At 50.4% G+C, this 19,457-nt stretch overlaps 1 protein-coding gene across 2 annotated transcripts; it reads left to right on the forward strand.

The window, feature by feature from the left end:
- Positions 1-2,118: 2,118 nt before the first annotated feature.
- Positions 2,119-18,463, forward strand: CHST6 (carbohydrate sulfotransferase 6). Of its 2 annotated transcripts, XM_047712373.1 has the most exons (4): positions 2,119-2,659; positions 12,888-12,961; positions 13,339-13,487; positions 13,823-18,463. In XM_047712373.1, exon 4 carries the CDS (start codon positions 13,839-13,841, stop codon positions 15,018-15,020), a length of 1,182 nt encoding a protein of 393 aa, XP_047568329.1. In that variant the 5' UTR covers positions 2,119-2,659; positions 12,888-12,961; positions 13,339-13,487; positions 13,823-13,838; the 3' UTR covers positions 15,021-18,463. The 2 variants fall into 2 exon arrangements, with proteins under 2 accessions (XP_047568329.1, XP_047568328.1); XM_047712372.1 differs by lacking the exon at positions 13,339-13,487.
- Positions 18,464-19,457: the final 994 nt, after the last annotated feature.

A 19,457-nucleotide genomic window follows, 5' to 3' on the forward strand; every position in this document is an offset into this window, starting at 1 on the left:
CGAAACCTGAATGATACAGTATAGTGGCAAGAGGGAAAAAAGTGAGAAATACACAGGATTTTATCAACTGAGCTGTAACTCATAGCTAAGTCAGGGTTTGAGACAATTATGCGATATTTGGGATGGGGAAGATCTCTAATCTTGTGACATGATTATCCAGTTTCTGTGTGAATCACGTAGGGCCCCTAAGACCCTGCTTAGGTCCCATCAACTAAAAAGCAATTCTTGGTTTTATTTCTTTCTCCTCGTATTCATGGTTTTTTTTTTAAATTTTAAAGATTTTTTATTTTCTCATTTGAGAGAGAGCACAGGGGCAGGAGAGGGTCAGAGGAAGAGGGAGAAGTAGACTCCCCACTGAGCAGGGACCCCCCCCCCCCCCCCCGCCTCTTCCCCAAAGGCTCTACCCCAGGACCCCAGGATCATGACCTGAGCCTAAAGCAGATGCTCAACTGACTGAGCCACCCAGGCGCCCCATCATGTTCATGCTCTTTAAGATGTTTTGTTTCTGGGGTGCCGGGGTAGCTCAGCAGTTAAGCATCTGCCTTCTGCTCAAGTCACAATCCCAGGGTCCTGGGATCATGCCCCGCATGGGGCTCCCTGCTCAGCAGGAAGCCTGCTTCTCCCTCTCCTACTCCCCTTTGCTTGTGTTTCCTCTTCTGCTGTGTCTCTCTGTCAAACAAAATCTTAAAAAAAAAAAAAAAAGTCTTATTTCTTTCTGACCAGATTCTAAATGCCAATTAGACCAATTTCTAAATCCCTTTTGGGGAAAATATATAATTATAGTAACCTAAAGGAAATAAGTTGTCCTTAGATGTCCTATTGGCATTCTGGTACATGTCTTTTCAATCTTTTGTACTGTTTCTAATTTTTCTCTATCATAAACAACACTTATATGAACTTTGTGTATGAATCCTTATTGCCAGTTATTTCCTTAAGATGGATCCTGGGTTGGGGGGGCAACTGGGTGGCTCAGTCAGTTAAGCATCTGACTCTTGATCTCAGCTCAGGTCTTGATCTCAGGGTGTTAAGTTCAAGAACCCTGTTGGGCCCACGCTGGGTGTGGAGCCTACTTAAAAAAAAGAGAGAGAGAGAGAGAAATCCTAGAAAGGAATTGCTAATTCAAAAAGCTTATGGCTGTTCTTAAGGATTTAAATTCATCTTGCCAAACCGCATCCTGGAAAGAATGCACTGATTTATACTCCCAGCAGCAGGGACTTCTCTTAGATCTCACCACAGATTACAAGAGGTCAGAATTCTCTTTTTCAGATGCCTGGACTCTGTTGTTATCTGGGCGGGGAAGGGAGGGGGGTGGACTGCTGTACTTATGGAAACATGTCCTGTATTTATCCCGACCTGCTATCAATCCTGGGCTTCTGGGTTGAGACTAGAACAGGGAGGGGGACAGCCAGCTCTGGGCCCAGCCCCTCAGTGTTTCGGCTCCTGGCGCCTGGGCCCCTCTCAGCTCGGCTACTGCTTGGGGAGGCCACGCGTGTGTCCGCCTGGCATTGAGAAACATTTGACTTAGGTCTGAGGCTGGGGGCTTGGGAAGCGGATTGGATTCCAAGTCACCTCCCTGTGAAGATGCCACTGAGCGTGAGGACGGGCAAGATTAAGTAAGATTCAATTTTCCCTTGGGGCACCTGGGTTGCTCAGTGGGTTAAGCCTCTGCCTTCAGCTCAGGTTATGATCTCAGGGTCCTGGGATCGAGCCCCGCATAGGGCTCTCTGCTCAGCAGGGAGCCTGCTACCCCCCCACCCACCCCTCTTTGCCTGCTTCTCTGCCTACTTGTGATCCCTCTCTGTCAAATAAATAAATACACTCTTTAAAATTAAAAAAAAAAAAATCGCTTTCCCTCACAAGGGCCTTTTGTGCCCCGGGGAGGCTTCCTTCTCTGGGAACGGAGCAGGAAGCAACTTTTTTGGTCATATAGCCGCATGAGAGGTGAGCGCGAGCGCCCTTCGACGTCCTCCCGCGCCCCCGGGCCCACCTGTGCCCGCCCTCCCCGGGTCCTCCCGAGCCCGCCCCTGGGCGGCCGCCCCTCCCCCGGGGTGGGGAGGGTAGCAAGAGCCGGGGGCCAACCGGCTCCTTCCTTCCTTCCGTCCCTCCCGCCCCGGCTCCCGCCCGCCGGCTCCGGGACCGCAGCCACGTCTGAAAGCGCCTCATTGTGTGCGCTCTTCTGCGGCCGGCGGCGCGGAGCGGCTGCACGGGCAGCGCAGGGCTCCGGCGCGGGGGGCGGCGCCCGTCCCGGGGTCGGGGGGTCTCCGGAGCAGTGGTGCCCGAGTCTGTGTCTGGGCGTGGCCGCACGACTGCGCCCCCCACACTTCCATCCCGTTCTTAAGACGCCTCTCCTTCTCCAGGACACTCCCGCCCTGTTTCCAGGTTCCCTCCGCCTTAGGTCTCCAGGTGCCTCCACTCTCTCGGTGTCTGCTGATCCGCGCCCGTGCCTCTCCGAGCCTTCCCCCCGGTGTCACTGGGGGTCCCTTCCTAGCCTTGAGAGCCTACGGAGCACATCAGCCCCTGCGGACTCGCCCAGGGAAGACACGGCCGGTTGCGGACTGGAACTTGGAAGAGGAGACGTCAGGGAGCCTCTGCGGAGCCTCGGGAGTGGGGCGTCCGCCTCCCGCGCGGCGCCAGCCCGGGCAGAGGCGCCAGCTTTGGGGTACGTTGGTTGGTCCTCCCTCCGCACGGGATGCCCGCGGTCAGGGCCACGGAGCTCGTAGCCGGGGAGTCGGGTCTGGAGAGAAGAGCTGCGGGTGGTGTTTCTATCCGAACATGGCAAGGACACGGTAGCCCCTGGCGCTGGTGGGAAAGTGTCTTCCTGCGGCTTCAGCTCACCTGAGATCCCTCCTGGGGATCCCTAGACTCTGGAAACGTGAGTTTCCAAGGGCATGGTATTAATCTAGAAAGCTTCCCCCCACGGCATTCTTGAGGAAAAGCAACTTGGTGAGCGAATTTAGAACCATAAGCACCTGAATGGGAGTCTGGCCTGTTTCGCTGCTGGCTCTTGAGCAACGAGAAAGGTCTCTCTTGGTCTCAGCATAGGACCCCCGGGATAAGTTCACCCTCTTTTCTTTCCCCATCTTGAGCCGGAGGCAGGAGGGTGGGAAAACTGAGGCCTCAAGGGCAGGAAGGACTTGGCTGCCCCTGGGGCCGAGAGTGCATGAGTTTGCTAAGTACCCGAGCTAATGGGAATGGTGTGTGTGGCTCCTAGAGCGTTGGCTGTGCTAACTAAGGCTTATGTGGTTCCACTTACTCCTCTCTTCTTGGCCTGTTTCGTGCCTGCTTTGCGGGTCCATGTTCTGCCCCTGCCTGGGATTGCCACATTCTGTTCCTAGGGTGCGAGGTCCCCTGAACCAGGGCTGGCTGTTGTTCTTGAGCGTTCCTTATGAAGAGGCTATTGCTTGGATCCATAGAAAGTAGTTGTAACCCAGGATTTGGAGGATTTCTGAGCAAACAGAAATGTGCTGTATGACAGACATTGTTCTAAGTGCTTTAGCAATAGTAACTCACTGAATTAAAATCAAGCCCTGACTTGGGTGATATTATTTCCCCCATTTCATTTTTATTTTTTTTTAAGTAAGCTCTAGGCCCCCTAGAGCTTGAACTCATGACCCAGAGGTCAAGAGTTGCATGCTCTATGGCCGGAGCCAGCAAGGTGAATTTCCCCCATTTTATAGATTAAACAGCATTAGGCACCGAGAGATTAGGTGACTTGACCAAGATCACACAGTAAATGATCAAATGGGGTTCATTAGCCGCTGTGCTATCCCTACTCCTTGTCATGAGTCAGAATCCTGCTTCTAGTCTAGTAAGGGGAGATAAGTACAGAAATGCATAAAAAACGAGAGTATTGTGTAGGATGACAGTAGCATTGACAATGATTTCTCAAAATTACCTAATACTCAGTCCGTGTTGAAATTTCCTATTGCCTCAAAGATACCTTCTTGCACATGGTTTGTTTGAATCAGAATCCAAACAACGTCCACACACAGGATCCAGCTGTTACATGTTTTGAGTCATTTTCTTCTAAAACAGCCCCTTCCTCCCTGCCCTTTTTTATGTCATTGAATTCTAAGAATGACTTACTTTTCAAAAATAATAAGTTAGTCGGGCGCCTGGGTGGCTCAGTGGGTTAAGCCGCTGCCTTCGGCTCAGGTCATGATCTTGGGGTCCTGGGATCGAGTCCCGCATCGGGTTCTCTGCTCGGCAGAGATCCTGCTTCCCTCTCTCTCTCTCTCTGCCTGCCTCTCCATCTACTTGTGATCTCTCTCTGTCAAATAAATAAATAAAATCTTTAAAAAAATAATAATAAATTAGTCAAAATAAAACGTTGAAAAAATAAACCAGAGAACATTCCAGATTATCCCTGTAACAAGAGAGCTCAGTCAACACCTAGGGAAACACGGGGTGCGTGCTAAATGTGCACTCCCTTCCCCCATCCCCTGCATGTGTTACTTCAGAGAAGAGGTGGAAGCCCCCCAGACTTCAGGTCTCCCTGGCTGTAAGGTTCTATGATTGGGTCCTGTGCAAAGTGCATTTAGAGGATCCCCTAAGTTCAGGGCCAGGGAGAGGTGTTACGTGTTAACTGTTCATTTGCTTTGAAATGCCCTGCGGGGTAGCTCTGAGCTAGGGAGACTTGAAGCTCCTTTCGCTGAACAATTTGATTTCATTTCCCGATAGATTCCCACAGGCCAGTCTGCTGCCAATCGGCAGCATCTGGGCTGTGTGACTCCAGCTTCCCTGCCCCTGGCTGATGCCAGGAAGCTGCTGTTTCAGACTGGCAGAGAGATAGCAGGCCAGGGCTTGGGGCCAGGACTGTCTTCCGCCACTGAGTCATCCAGGTGTCCCTGCGTATTTTTTAAATAACCACTTTATTGAGATACAATGAACATACCTTAAGGTTCCCCCTTTTAAAGTGTACAGTTCAGGGATTTACAGTATATTCATGTGGTGTGTTAATCACCCCAAGTTTCCTCTATGTTATAGTACATATCAATACTTCATTCCTTTTTATTGCCAGATAATACTGAATTACAGTTAATCCTTGAACAACATGGGTTTAAACTGTGTGGATCCACCTGTATGCAAGTTTTTTCGATTAATACAGTACATCACTGTAAATGTATTTTCTCCTATGATTTTCTTTTTTTAAAAAAAGATTTTATTTATTTGACAGATCTCAAGTAGGCAGAGAGGCAGGCAGAGAGAGAGGAGGAAGCCGGCTCCTCAGTGAACAGCGAGCCCCAAGGCTTTAACCCACTGAGCCACCCAGGGGCCCTCCTATGATTTTCTTTCTTTTTTTTTTTTTAAAGATTTATTTATTTATTTATTTGTCAGAGAGAGAGAGGGAGAGAGAGCGAGCACAGGCAGACAGAATGGCAGGCAGAGGCAGAGGGAGAAGCAGGCTCCCTGCCGAGCAAGGAGCCCTCCTATGATTTTCTTTCTTTTTTTTTTTTTTAAAGATTTTTTATTTATTTATTTGTCAGAGAGAGAGAGGGAGAGAGAGCGAGCACAGGCAGACAGAATGGCAGGCAGAGGCAGAGGGAGAAGCAGGCTCCCTGCCGAGCAAGGAGCCCGATGTGGGACTCGATCCCAGGACGCTGGGATCATGACCTGAGCTGAAGGCAGCTGCTTAACCAACTGAGCCACCCAGGTGTCCCCCTCCTATGATTTTCTTAATAGCATTTTCTTTTCTCTAGCTTACTTTAATACATATAATATACAAAATATGTGCTAATTGACTGTTAATGTTAAGGTCAGTGGTAGGTTATTAGTAGCTAAATTTTCCAGGAGTCAGAAGTTATACATGGATTTTCGACTATGTGGAGGTTGATGCCCCAACTTCCTCATTGCTCAAGTGTCAACTGTATATGGATGGACCACATTTTGTTTATCCATTCATCAACTGATAGACATTTGGTATATTTCCATTCTGAGGCCAATAGGTATAATGTTGCCATGAAAGTTTATGAAAAAGATTTTGTGTGGGCATGTGTTTTCAGTCTTCTTTGATATGTATTTATTTTATTCTTTTTTTTTTTTAAGTTTTATTTGAGAGAGTGAGTGCAGGTGTGCGGGTGTGTGGGGGGAGGGGCAGAGGGAGAAGGAGAAGCAGACTCGCCTCTGTGCAGGGACTCTATGCAGTCCTGGATCCCAGGACCTTGAGATCATGACCTGGGTAGAAGGCAGATGCTTAAACGTAAAGGACTGAGCCACCCACAGAGCCCTTGGATATGTATTTTAGATCGGCATTGTTGCATCCCTATGTTTAACCTTTAGAGGAACTACCTATTTTCTGCACTGTACAAGGGTTCTGATTTCCCCACTTTCTCACTAATACTGGTTTTTATCTACCTTTTTTCTTATAACTCCCTAGTTAATGGGACGTAGTCTTATAATTTGACTGGCACTCCCTAATGACTAGGATCGTCAAGCATCGTTTCTTGCACTTGTAGGCAATTTGTATATCTTTGGAAAAATGGTCTACTCAAAGCTTTTGCCCATTCTTGAGTTGGGTTATTTATCTTCTATTATTGAATTGTAAGAGCTCTTTATATGTTCTGGGTCCCTTGCTATACATATGACTTGTAAGTATTTTCTCCCTCCTGGGGGTGTCCTTTCACCTTCTTGATGATGTCCTTTGATACTTGTGTATTTTTTTATATTTGTGCATTTTTCCCATCCAAGTACTAACCAGACCCGACCCTGCTTAGCTTCCGAGATCAGACGAGATAGGGCGCGTTCAGGGTGGTATGGCCGTAGACTATATTTGTGCATTTTTAACACCACTCTTTGCTTTAGTACTTGTGGTTTTTCCACTGGATACCATGTAGTTAAGAGTTCTAAAGTTGTAAGGCTAGGACTTAAATTCTGACTCAGATGGTGTGTGGGTCCTTTAGGCCAGTTTCCTAATCTTTCTACACCCTAGTTTCCTTATTTGTAAAATAGGGAGGAGTATCAGGTCCATGTCTTAGGGTTGTTGTAAGGATTAAATCAGAAAATGGACGAAAAGTCTTCATATAGGAAGACCTCAACAGATGGTATTTACTGGTGTTCTATTTCCATCCCACCATAAACGTTCATCTTACTCCTCCTCTTTCTCCCTGCGCCCCTCTCGTTTTTTCTTTTCTCTTTCCCTCCTTTTCAGCCTTCTCCCTAACATGCCCCGGGCTCCATCAGAGCTGGTTTGCCCCCTGGGGTAGCCCTTGATGCCAAGAGTCCACTGATCCCTGATCTGGAATCTGTTTTCTCTAATCTTTGGGATTCCTGAACAGGGATGGCCTCCAGCCGATGTCAAACAGAGAGAAATCTGAGCCATGAATTTGTACCTAGTATTACATTTTAGTTCCTTAGATACCCCGCCAGGGCTGGGAGAGGCTGCTGAGTGAAGGGCATGCAGAGCTGGGGTACAGGTGGGGATTTCCCAGAGACCTAGGTTCCGGGGCTCAGGCTCACCCCCTCCTACTGCAAACTGTCCCTCCTTGTAGCTCATATTTCCCAATCTGCCAATCAGATAGAAAAATAGCTCCTTCCTGTGTCTCTCAGGCCAACAGTCAGGGATATTTAGAAGATATCATCACTTTAAAATGCTCAGCAAGGGAGCACTGGAGGAGCTCAGCTGGTGGTGGTGGCGGTGGCGGTGGCAGCCCCGCATCAGACAACAGATCACAGCTCAGATCTTGATCTTAGGATTGTGGGTTCAGGCCCCGTGTTGGGCCCCACCCTGAACCTACTTAAAAAAAAAAAAAAGGTAAACTACTTAGCGGGAAGGAATGCGGGTTACATGGGGATCTGGATCACAGAGTATCTGACATCAAGTAGGCAAATATTTATTAATACCATCTACTCGTTCAGTCTTTGTGACATTCCCGGACATGACACTTAACTGTCTGTCTTAGTCAAAGTTCTTAACTCTTTTATTTTTTTTTTATTAAAAAAAATTTTTTTTGAAGATTTATTTATTTGACAGAGACACAGCAAGAGAGGGAACACAAGCAAGGGGAGTGAGAGAGAGAGAAGCAGGCTTCCCGCAGAGCAGGGAGCCCCATGTGGGGCTCAGTTCTGGGACCAGACCCCGCGATTATGACCTGAGCTAAAGGCACTTAACGATGGAGCCACCCAGGGACCCCAACTCTTTTTTTTTTTTTAAGATTTTATTTATTTATTTGACAGAGAGAGATCACAAGTAGACAGAAAGGCAGGCAGAGAGAGAGAGAGAGAGGGAAGCAGGGTCCCTGCTGAGCAGAGAGCCCGATGCGGGACTCGATCCCAGGACCCTGAGATCATGACCTGAGCCGAAGGCAGCGGCTTAACCCACTGAGCCACCCAGGCGCCCCGACCCCAACTCTTTTATTGTTTAATTAATGAATTACTTTATTTGTCAGAGAGAGAAAGAGAGCACAAGCAGGAGGGAGAAGCAGGCTCCCTGCTGAGCAAGGAGCCAGATACGGGGCTTGATCCGAGGACCCTGAGATCAAGACCTGAACTGAAGGCAGAGACTTAACAGAGTGAGCCACCCATGTGCCCCAGGGTTCTTGACTCTTTATTGAAAAACAACACACATACAGAAAAGAGCACAAGTCATAAAAACACAGATTGAGGGGCGCCTGGGTGGCTCAGTGGGTTGAGCCGCTGCCTTCGGCTCAGGTCATGATCCCAGGTCCTGGGTTCAAGCCCCACATCGGGCTTTCTGCTCAGCAGGGAGCCTGCTTCCTCCTCTCTCTCTGCCTGCCTCTCTGCCTACTTGTGATTTCTCTCTGTCAAATAAATAAATAAAATCTTTAAAAAAAAAAACACAGATTGATCACACAGCTTTCACACCCTTCAAGAAACACAGCATGACTAGCCCCCCGAAGCTCCCTCCGTGCTCCTGACAGTTCTGCCCCCACAACCCCCACCCCACCAAGGGGACCCATTCTCTAATCAAAACACTCGGTTGTAAATGGCAGAAACTGAACTCACGCTGGTTTGACAAATAATGGAGCATTTCCCCCCACTGGGAAGTCTATGAGGGAGTCTGGCCAGCTGAATTGCGTGCTGCCAGCCGCTCACAGGCTCTCAGACTGTTCCTTCTCTGCTCAGTTGTCTTCTATGTTGGCTTATACCCAGGCAGTTTCCCTCTTCCCTGCAGATCTACAAATATCTTGGGATTGGACTTGGGGCAGATGTCCATTGCTAAGCCCACCACTAGGTCAGGGGATAGTGTATAGAATAGAAAGATGAACCAGGCTGGAGACACCTGACTCCCTAGGAACCACGATGTGGGCAGTCAGCCCCACGCAAACCACATGCACTTGGTGTGAGCGAGGTCAGTTCCTCGAAGAAAAATCTCGAGGCCCTTAGCAGAATAGGAGGAACAAGTATGAGTGGACCCAAGCAAACCCTGTCTATTGCAACAACCTGTTGCAAGACTGAGTCCCACATGGGGTGCCTGGGAACAGACTCGCTCACTTGCAGAATAACCATAGTCTTGACCCTCAAGGTGCTCACAGGCAAGAAGGGGAAGCAAAGTGTCACTGGGGGAGGAGGTACATGCCTTGAGAAACACACAAGTGAGGTGACTTAGAAGGAAGCTAGGATGACTCTTGGGGGGAATCAGGGCTGGGCACTTAGAGCAGAGAGGAACATGGAATAACGATTCCAGGTGACCTGACACACAGAGGGCACTGGAGGGGAATTCTGGGACGTGAGGTAAAGCCAAAGGTTGCTGAGAAGGAGAATGACAGGATCAAATACGGTGTAGGCAGCTCTGGGGGCTCTGTGCAATATGAAATGCAGGGAGACCAGCTGGGGGATTTTTCCAGAATCCGGGAGAGAGATATGCATGGCAGGACTAGCCTCACCCTCCCCTGGCCCTGGATAGTTGGGTCACTCGCTGGCTCAACTACCATCTGCTCCCTTGGCCACTTCATGGGTGTGTCTTTGAGGTTCCTAGCTAGATTGTCACCTCTGCTAGGATAAGGACTTTGGACTTGGACCTCTTGGATTGATTCTTTTGCTTTCTTTCTTGTCTTTTATCTTTTTTCCATCTTTTATCCATCATTGATCTTTTTGTTCTACCCTCTCTACTTCTTCAATTTTATCTTTCAACCCTACAATTTTAATCTCTAGGGCAGTTTAACTCCAGGGAAAACAAAGGGTTATACAGGAGAGGAAAGGGGCTGCTAACACACTGTGTGCTTCAGCTGTGTGCTGGTTTACGAATGGTGTCAGTTTTAAATATTGACTTTACTACAAGGAAACTTTCAGTTATGGGACAAAGCCCACTCCATAAAGTGGTCCTGGGTAGTAGGGTAGTAGGGAACTTTCTGTTCCCTCTTTGGTTTCCTTGTACTTTATACCCGCCCTCCTCCCCAAAAAGGTGGGATTATTTTTATCACTATCATCCAAGACTTGGTGGAAGTTAGAGGCAGAGTTGCTCTAAGGAGGACCTAGGGGAGACCTAGGGGCAGAGAATGTCACTGGCCTTTGATTCATTGGCCCTTGCGCTCCGGTGTGGGGCTGTGTCTGCCAAAAGATGGGCCCCCCTTTCCAGTTTTCACAAAGAAGACATGAGTCCATGATGACCTCATTTGTACCTCTAGAAGTTTGCATCTGTTGAAAAAATGAAGCATAAATAATATATATATACCCCCGAAGGAATATTTTTATTTTTTATTTTTTTAAAGATTTATTTATTTGACAGAGATCACAAGTAGGTAGAGAGGCAGGCAGAGAGAGAGAGAGAGAGAGAGAGAGGAGGAAGCAGGCTCCCCGCTGAGCAGAGAGCCTGATGCGGGGCTCGATCCCAGGACCCTGGGATCATGACCTGAGCTGAAAGCAGAGGCTTAACCCACTGAGCCACCCAGGCGCCCCCTCCTCCGAAGGAATTTTAAAATGAAAAAATTTATAGGGGAATGGCCTAGGGCTTCCAAGATGGGGGATTCATTGGGGGAAAGGCTTAGGAGTGAGACCTACCCCAGAGCTCTACTCTGGGGGTCTGGCCTTTGGATTTAAACTTCTGCCCTAGGGTCGGGCACCTGGATGGCTCCATCAGATGAGCCCTTGACTCTTGATTTCAGCTCAGGTCATGATCTCATGTTGTTGAGATCAAACTCCGAGTCAGACTCTGTGCAGCCTGTGGAGCCTGCTTAAGATTCTCTCCCTCCCTCTCCCTCTGCCCCCACCCCCCTGGCCCGCTCCTGTTCTCTCTCTCTCTCTCTAAAACAAAACAGAACAAAAAGTATTCCTATCTCTCTGCCCTGTCCTCAGTGAGTATTCGTATCTCTGAGCTTCATTGCCTCAGTTAAAACAGGTGGGGCGCCTGAGTGGCTCAGCCCCCTGAGCGGCAGGCTTCAGCTCAGGTCATGATCTCAGGGTCTTGGCACCCAGCCCTTGCCCTCTCCTTCTGCCCCTCTTCCTCCCCCTGCTTGTGCTCTCTGTCTCTCTCTCTCTCAAATAAATAAATAAAATCTTTATAAATAAATAAATCAGATGGAGGTAATTTCTACCTCCCATGAATGTTGGGAGGATGCAGTTCAATCACGAAGATAAAACACTTATCCTAGTGTCTTCCTGACCTGCCACTGGGTATCCTGTACCTAAGGCTCCTTCTCAGAAAACTCTCCCATAGGACTTGGACCTCTTCAGACACTCTGCATGGGGTTGCCTGTGTCAATCCTCTTCTTAGTTCTCCAGCTCCAATAATAGGATCAGATATCAGTTCTGTGTTGTGTGAGTTGCCTAAGAAAACCTCTGGTTTCCCTGGAAGGCAGATAACACACACACTGGTAGCTTACGGTCAAGATCCTCCTTAGCCAGGAAAGGGATAGGCTGGCCAGGGCAGCTGTGTTTGGGCCCAATACTGGGGTCCCCAGTGCTCTGCAGGATTTTCCAGAAATGGGAGAGGTCAGCTGACTGTAATCAGAAAGTGCCAGGAACTTAGAGATGGAAGTCCTGGGTCGAGGGTCCCTCTTTCCCTGTTGTCTCTCTGAGCCTGGCATCCTTCACGTAAAAAATGGAAACCGTAATGTCCACCAAATGGAGCCATTGAGTGAAATCCTCACATCTAGCCCTTGTGGTTCAGGAGGCAGAGCTGCTGGGTGACCCCTGTCTGCTCCGGCAGCCTCTGGAAAAGTGGGATCTGCTCACAATTTAGACCTGCCTTCTCCTGGAGGTGACATGGGCAGGGAAGGGGCTTCGAGGGGAGCAAATGCTGTGAAAGCAAGGAGGATATTTCAGGCCCCGCCCTCCCAAAGCAGCTCTTCCTTGGGATCGTGGTAAAAGCAACAGGTGCAAGGAGGGAAGAAGTCTGGGACCTCAGGGTGCACAAGCTTGGCTCTGCATCCCTTTCACTCTGTGGGACAAGTGTGATATTCTTAAGATCCAGTAAAGGACCCTGGAGGTGGGCGCAGGAGATGCTGGGATTCCCAATGTGGGTGACCTCAGAGTGGTCTCAGAGATAAGACCTCAGAGTCTTATCCAGGTGGAGACCTCCCCTGGTGCTGCCTCTCCCAACACAGCACCAGCCACAGTAGCCCTGGGGCAATGTATGGCACTAGCAAGCCTTCTATCACGTGTGTGTTCTAGCAGCTTCTTCATGGCAAAGCCCAAGAGGCTGGATGTTACCATCCTCATTTTGCAGAGGAGGAAACCGAGCCTTGGAGAAGTCAAGTCACTTGTGCCCAGCTCCTAAGTGGCATCAGAGGGCTCACTGCAGCCCTCTCTCCTCCACCCAGCAGGAAACACCATCAGTTCACACCAACTTGAAAAAATGTGCTCAGGGGCTGGGCTGCTCTGTTCCCACCTCCAGGGGACTTTCTGTACGTCTGGGAATGCAAAGCCCTCCCACTGTGCAGGGACGTCTCCTCCTGTGAGAGTCTGACCCAGCGTCTCTCCCGCTTTCTCAGGCCCTGAAAAATCTGCAGGCATTGTCCATGGATTGTGATTGAGGCGGGCAGCTCTCCCAGCAGCCCTGAGCTATGTGAGTAACCTCAGCATGGAAAAGGGCAGATGGGGGCCAGGAGCAAGCCTGCCTGCCGTCCTCTCGCCCTTTACTGCTTCCTCTCGCCCTTTACTGCTTTCTTCTGCACATTCCCACAGCTCCAGAAGGATTCCCTCCCTCTGCAGTTCATGCGTCCTGTAGCACTTGACTCCCTGTAGATAGCAATATTTGGGGTGTCCTATGTTGTTTACTTACTTTTAATAATAGAAGCTGCATCTGCTTGTTTAAAAGAAGCCAGACAACCCAGAAGCACACTGGGCAGAAAGGACATGTTATCCGTTATGGGAGTTAGGACATGCCCCGCCCCCCAGGCTCATTCCATTACTCCAATACCAATACTAATCCCCTTTTTACAGATGGGTAAACTGAGTTACAGACAGATGAAGCGTGTGGTCCGGGATCACAGGCTAGAAAGTGGCTGAGCCTGGTGAGGGAGTCTAATCACCTGTCAAGCTGTTGAGCTAAACCTAAAATTGTCTCCCTAAAAGGAATTCTGAAGCAAAAGGTGGGAATTCTGTTTTAAAAATAATATTTCCCTCGCCATAAAAAGAGAGAGAGAGAAAGGGGAGGAGAAGAGGGAGGGAGAAAGTAAGGACAATATACATTTCCAAAGACATTCTGCAAGGGGCCTTTTGCTCTGCATAGACTAGATTTTGGTAGATGTCTTAAAGTCCTATTCCCCGGAGAGTGCCCTAGCGAGATGGCCATAGTCCAGGTTGGGGAGGAAGCCCCCATCTGGCGGGTGGTCAGAGTGGGGGTTGGGGAGGGAGGGGACTGCTCCCTGCAAGGCGTTGGGGTGTGGCAGGGCGAGCCCCTAACGGCTGCACTCTCTTCCCGCAGGCCCCCAGCGAGAGGCATGTGGCTGCCGCGTGTCTCCAGCACGGCGGTGACCGTGCTCCTGCTGGTGCAGACCTGCATCCTGCTTTTCCTGGTCTCCTGGCCCAGGCCGCCGTCCCCAGCCGGCGGCAAAGAGCGGGTGCATGTGCTGGTGCTGTCCTCGTGGCGCTCGGGCTCGTCCTTCGTGGGCCAGCTCTTCAGCCAGCACCCCGACGTCTTCTACCTGATGGAGCCCGGGTGGCACGTGTGGACCACCCTGTCGCAGGGGAGCGCGCCGGCGCTGCACATGGCCGTGCGCGACGTGGTGCGCTCCGTCTTCCTGTGCGACATGGACGTGTTCGACGCCTACCTGCCGTGGCGCCGCAACCTGTCGGACCTCTTCCAGTACGCGGTGAGCCGCGCGCTGTGCTCGCCCCCCGCCTGCAGCGCCTTCCCGCGCGGCGCCATCAGCAGCGAGGCGGTGTGCAAGCCGCTGTGCGCGCGGCAGCCCTTTAGCCTGGCCCAGGAGGCCTGCCGCACCTACAGCCACGTGGTGCTCAAGGAGGTGCGCTTCTTCAACCTGCAGGTGCTCTACCAGCTGCTCAACGACCCGGCGCTCAACCTGCGCATCGTGCACCTCGTGCGCGACCCACGGGCCGTGCTGCGCTCACGTGAGCAGACCGCCAAGGCGCTGGCGCGCGACAACGGCATCGTCCTGGGCACCAACGGCACATGGGTGGAGGCCGACCCCGGCCTGCGCGTGGTGCGCGAGGTGTGCCGCAGCCACGTGCGCATCGCCGAGGCCGCCACGCAGAAGCCGCCACCCTTCCTAAGAGGCCGCTACCGCCTGGTGCGTTTTGAGGACCTGGCGCGGGCGCCACTGCCCGAGATCCGCGCGCTCTACGCCTTCGCGGGCCTGAGCCTCACGCCGCAGCTGCAGGCCTGGATCCACAATGTCACGCACGGGTCCGGGCCCGGAGCGCGCCGGGAGGCCTTCAAGACCTCGTCCAGGGACGCGGTCAATGTCTCCCAGGCCTGGCGCCACGCGCTGCCCTTCGCCAAGATCCGCCACGTGCAGGAGCTGTGTGCCGGCGCGCTGCAGCTGCTGGGCTACCGGCCCGTCTCCTCCGAGAGCGAGCAGCGCGACCTCACCCTGGACCTGGTGCTGCCGCGTCGCCCTAGCAGCTTCAGCTGGGCGTCCTCCCCGGATGCACACCCCTAACCTTAACGCACGCCCCTAGTTGCGGCGCTGGGGAGGGAGCGGGGCACGCAGGGCGCACGCCGCTTATTGGAGGGGCCAGGAACTTGGGAGTCCTCCTCTGTAGTATGAACGGACTGGGTCCCCAGAGCTCCGTGTTTTTTCTTGCTTCTGAATTTTCTTTTGAGTCTTCCTCAGCAGCTGGGTTCCCATCGGGCGCACACTTCATGGAAAACTGTGTCTGCCCCTTCCTCTGCATGCAGGGAATAAGCTCAGACTACTTGGCTGCTCCTCCAGCGCTTTCTTCCTAAGTTTCTTTTCCTATTGGATGCGTTATCCAGCAACTGAGAAGGGGTTCCCAGCCCTGCCTGGGAGTAGGGAGAGGCACTGTGGTGAGCTGGCCCGCATTCCCGACTTCGTTCCCCCATGTCCCACCACCACAATCAGAGCTGTTGGCCTTTATATTCACTCGGTACTTTCAGAAAGAAATCAGACAAGATGCTTCTTACCTTGTGGTCTCCCCATAGCCTCTCTCTGCCCCATCTCCTGGGAGCCCACATGCCCCCATTGCTTTCCCAATTAACCTGGGGCGAACGTTTGATTTGTCCTGACAGTAATGATCCTACCCACAGAAATAGACATCATAATTAAGCTTGTGATGCGAGACTTCACAGTCTGTAAAGTTTGACAAGCAAAACGCAAAACTGAAAGGACTTGTCCAAGGTCACGTGATGAGGAGGAGGAAGGGAGGAGGGGGTTTTGCTCTGAGGCTGCATTTAGAAGGAGAGGGTCAATCAGGCTTGCAGAGACCTGTCTCCGTCCTGAAGGAGGGTGAGATTTTTCTATCCGTTTGTGTAATGGAAGAGCAAGCAGCCATAGCTGGGGCCACAGCCGCAGGATATAGGGGGTGATGGCATATCTGGGCCCAGAGTGCAGAACCTTAGAGAAGCTACCGGATAAGCACCAAGGGAGGCAGTGAGGGGGAAAGGTAGAGGGAGAAAGGAAGAAGGGGTGGAGGGAAGCTCCCAGAACCTCTGGGAAGAACAGGGATGCAGAACTGAGTGTGCACAAACTTTAGGGCATGGAGTTGGTGCCGGGACTGATAGTTTTCAGCACATGTGTGCCAGTTACCTCTGGAAAGGAGTGGGCTATTGCCATCAATTGCTAGCTTCTTTTTTTCAGCCCAAGAGGTTGCTAGCTTCTTTTTTTCAGCCCAAGAGTGTGGCCTTGGATTGGTGGGACCTCAATTGTGGATCCCTATTTTTGCTGTGGAGCAGGTGGTCAATGGGGAGTCTGGTGTTTTCCACTTATTTTCTTGCAGGGAGCAGAGAGATACTGACGTTGAAGCTGAAGCCTCAGCACACCTCAGTTAAGGATCTGTCAAGCTGTAAAAACTTTAGGCCTCATAAAACCTCAATCTGCCCTTCATATTAACATGGGGAGGATATTTAAAACCCTGAATGTATTGGGGCACCTGAGTGGCTCAGTCGGTTAAGTGCCTGACTTTGGCTCAGGTCATGATCCCACGGTCCTAGGATGGAGCCCTGCACTGGGCTCCCCGCTCAGCAGGGAGTCTGCTTTTCCCTCTCCCTCTGTCCCTCCCCCCGGCCCTGCTCAAGCTCTCTCTCAAGTAAATAAAAACTAACTAAATAAATAAATAATTGAAAGCCCTGAATTTATCATTGGGGACTCTGCAACTTAGAAAGGCTTAGGCCACATAGCTTCATATAAGGGATACACCTCAAACTCACATCTCTGACTTCAGGGCTTACAATTCTAACTGAACTGGGTTGCAGTAAAGGACCCCACTACAGGCTTGGAAAGCCAGATCATTTCCTCCAGTAATGACGGGGTCTCTAGGTGTGAGGGAGCGAGCCATCCCAGCATTTGGCTGGCATATGGGCTGCACACATCTCCAGGACTGGATGTTGAAGGGTATGGTAAGCAGTGGCCTGGGGCACTGGGGCTCCTGCTGTTGACCACTTTTTCCCTTCCTGTCCCTCCCTGTGCTGGCCACTGGGGATAAAAGTAGCCTGCTAGTCTGCCCGGAAGGAGTGTAATGTCAACTGGAGGAGTCAGCCTAGGAAGGTTCCTGGACAATGTAATATGTTCAGGCGAAGAGGGATAAGCAAGAAGTTCATGGTGCCAAGAACAGAAAGACACAATTCCTTTGTGGGGTCCAGGAAGGCTTTTGGGATAGCTCAAAGCCCAGCCTGATCATGGCATCATACAAGTTTCATTTACCTCTGCTCTGGTTACAGGCTGTGTTAACAGCAACAATTAATGATCTTTGCTATGTGATTTATCCATTCTGGCTGCACACCCAGAGTCCCAGAAAGGGGATGACTGGCTCCCAGAATTCACTCCCTGTGTATAGTGAACTCAGGGTAAGCCTCTGGGTGAGTTCCCTGACATATCTGGTTCTAAGCAAGCCTGGGGGTGAACCCAGATCAAGTTTCAGGACAAGGACAGGCGGCACCCAACTCAGTGGTTCAATGAGTCAGGCCAGTTCAGACCCTGGGGACATACTGGGAGACCAAGGTGTCACAAACCTTGTTCTCGCGGGGAGTGCAGACCCAGAACAAATAGTCCCACAGATAAACATGCAAACATAGATGTCAATTGTGCTCTAAGAAGAAACAATAAAAGTGGGGAGAGGATGACCTACTTTAGTATGGGGAGTAAGGAGGACCTCTTTGGAGAGGAAGCATTGATTTGAATACATGAAGGATGGATAGGAGCTCATCAAACTCCTTGACAGGGGGAAGAAAAGGAGCCAGAGAAAGAGTGAGGGATGGGTCCCCTTGGAATCGGTTTCCTTGAAAAAATTAAAATTTAGGCTCATGAGATGAGAGAAGCCCCCAAGAGGTGGTCAAGTTTGTGTGTCTCTAGTAACGGAGAACTACTCGATCAGAGAGCTTTCATGTCTCTAAAGGTGAAACTGCCGAATGACTCTAAAGGCGGAATAGCAACTTATATCCTCCAGAATGGGGTCAAGATGCCCTTCCCATCCCTCTCCTTCTCACCACCCCCACCCACCACCATCACCTGTGCAGGGTAAATCAGTCCTTTCATTTTTACCTGCCCGATAGAATATTCCGTGCTAAAAAATATGAGCTATCAAGCCATGAAAAGACGTGGAGGAAACTGAAACGCCTATTACTAAGTGAGGGGAAAAAAAAGCCAATGTGAAGAAGTCACATCCTGTACAATTCCAACTATATGACATTCTGGAAAAGGTAAAACCATGGAGACAGTAAAAAGATTAGTGGTTGCCAGGGGACAAGGAGGGGAGGGATGACTAGATGGAGCGAGGGTTTGTGGGGCAATGAAAATACTCTCCATGAGGGGCACCTGGGTGGCTCAGTGGGTGAAGGCCTCTGCCTTCAGCTCAGGTCATGATCTTGGGTCCTGGGATCAGGTTCTGGGATGGAGCCCAGCATGGGGCTCTCAGCTTGGCAGGGAGCCTGCTTCCCCCGTCTCTCTGCCTGTCTCTCCATCCACTTGTGATCTGTCAAATAAAAAAAAAAAAAAATCTTAAAAAAAAATACTCTCGGGGCGCCTGGGTGGCTCAGTGGGTTAAAGCCTCTGCCTTCGGCTCCGGTCATGGTCTCAGAGTCTTGGGATCGAGCCCAGCATCGGGCTCTCTGCTCGGCAGGGAGCCTGCTTCCTCCCTCTCTCTCTGCCTGCCTCTCTGCCTACTTGTGATCTCTGTCTGTCAAATAAATAAATAAAATCTTTATTAAAAAAAATACTCTCCATGATCCTATAGTGATAGGGATATGTCACTAACAATTTGTTCACAATCATAGAATGTACAACACCAAGAGCAAACTCTAAGGTACACTAGGGACTTTGGGTGATTATGATGTGTGCATGTAGGTTCATTCTGGGTAAGAAATGTACCCCTCTGGCAAGTGATATTGATAATAGCCATGAATGTGGCCATGAATGTGTGAGGGGAGGTGGTGTATGGGACATCTCTGTATCTCTTTATTTTGTTGTACACCTAAATCTCTTCTAAAGAAGTTAAGTCTTTTTTAAAAACTGCAGTAAAAGCATTGGTAGCCTCAGGAGGGTGTGAGAGTCTGCTCAGAAGAGAGGGTTTGGCCGACCACTCAGAGACCGAAGCAATCACCTCAGATTGGACTTTGAATTTTCCTGGAATGGCAAGTCCTTCAGCCAATCGTGGGTTCTCTTCCTTAGGGTTATGACTGGAGAACCTGGTTGGCCCTATAGTTGTAGTGCCATTGTGCTCCCAGTCTCCAAGTCCTCCGCACCTCCATTCATTTGTTCAATACACATTATGAATTGAGTGTCGACCAGTGCACAAGCAGGGAATGATCATGGCATTAGGAATGTATGCACATAGGGTTGTGAATTGCAATTTTTAATGGGGTGATCAGAGTAGGTCTTATTGAGAAAGTGACATTTGAGCAAAGTCTTAAAGGAAGTGAGTTA

The sequence above is a fragment of the Lutra lutra genome, chromosome 17 (assembly GCF_902655055.1).
Source record: "Lutra lutra chromosome 17, mLutLut1.2, whole genome shotgun sequence".
Taxonomy (NCBI): Eukaryota; Metazoa; Chordata; class Mammalia; order Carnivora; family Mustelidae; genus Lutra; species Lutra lutra.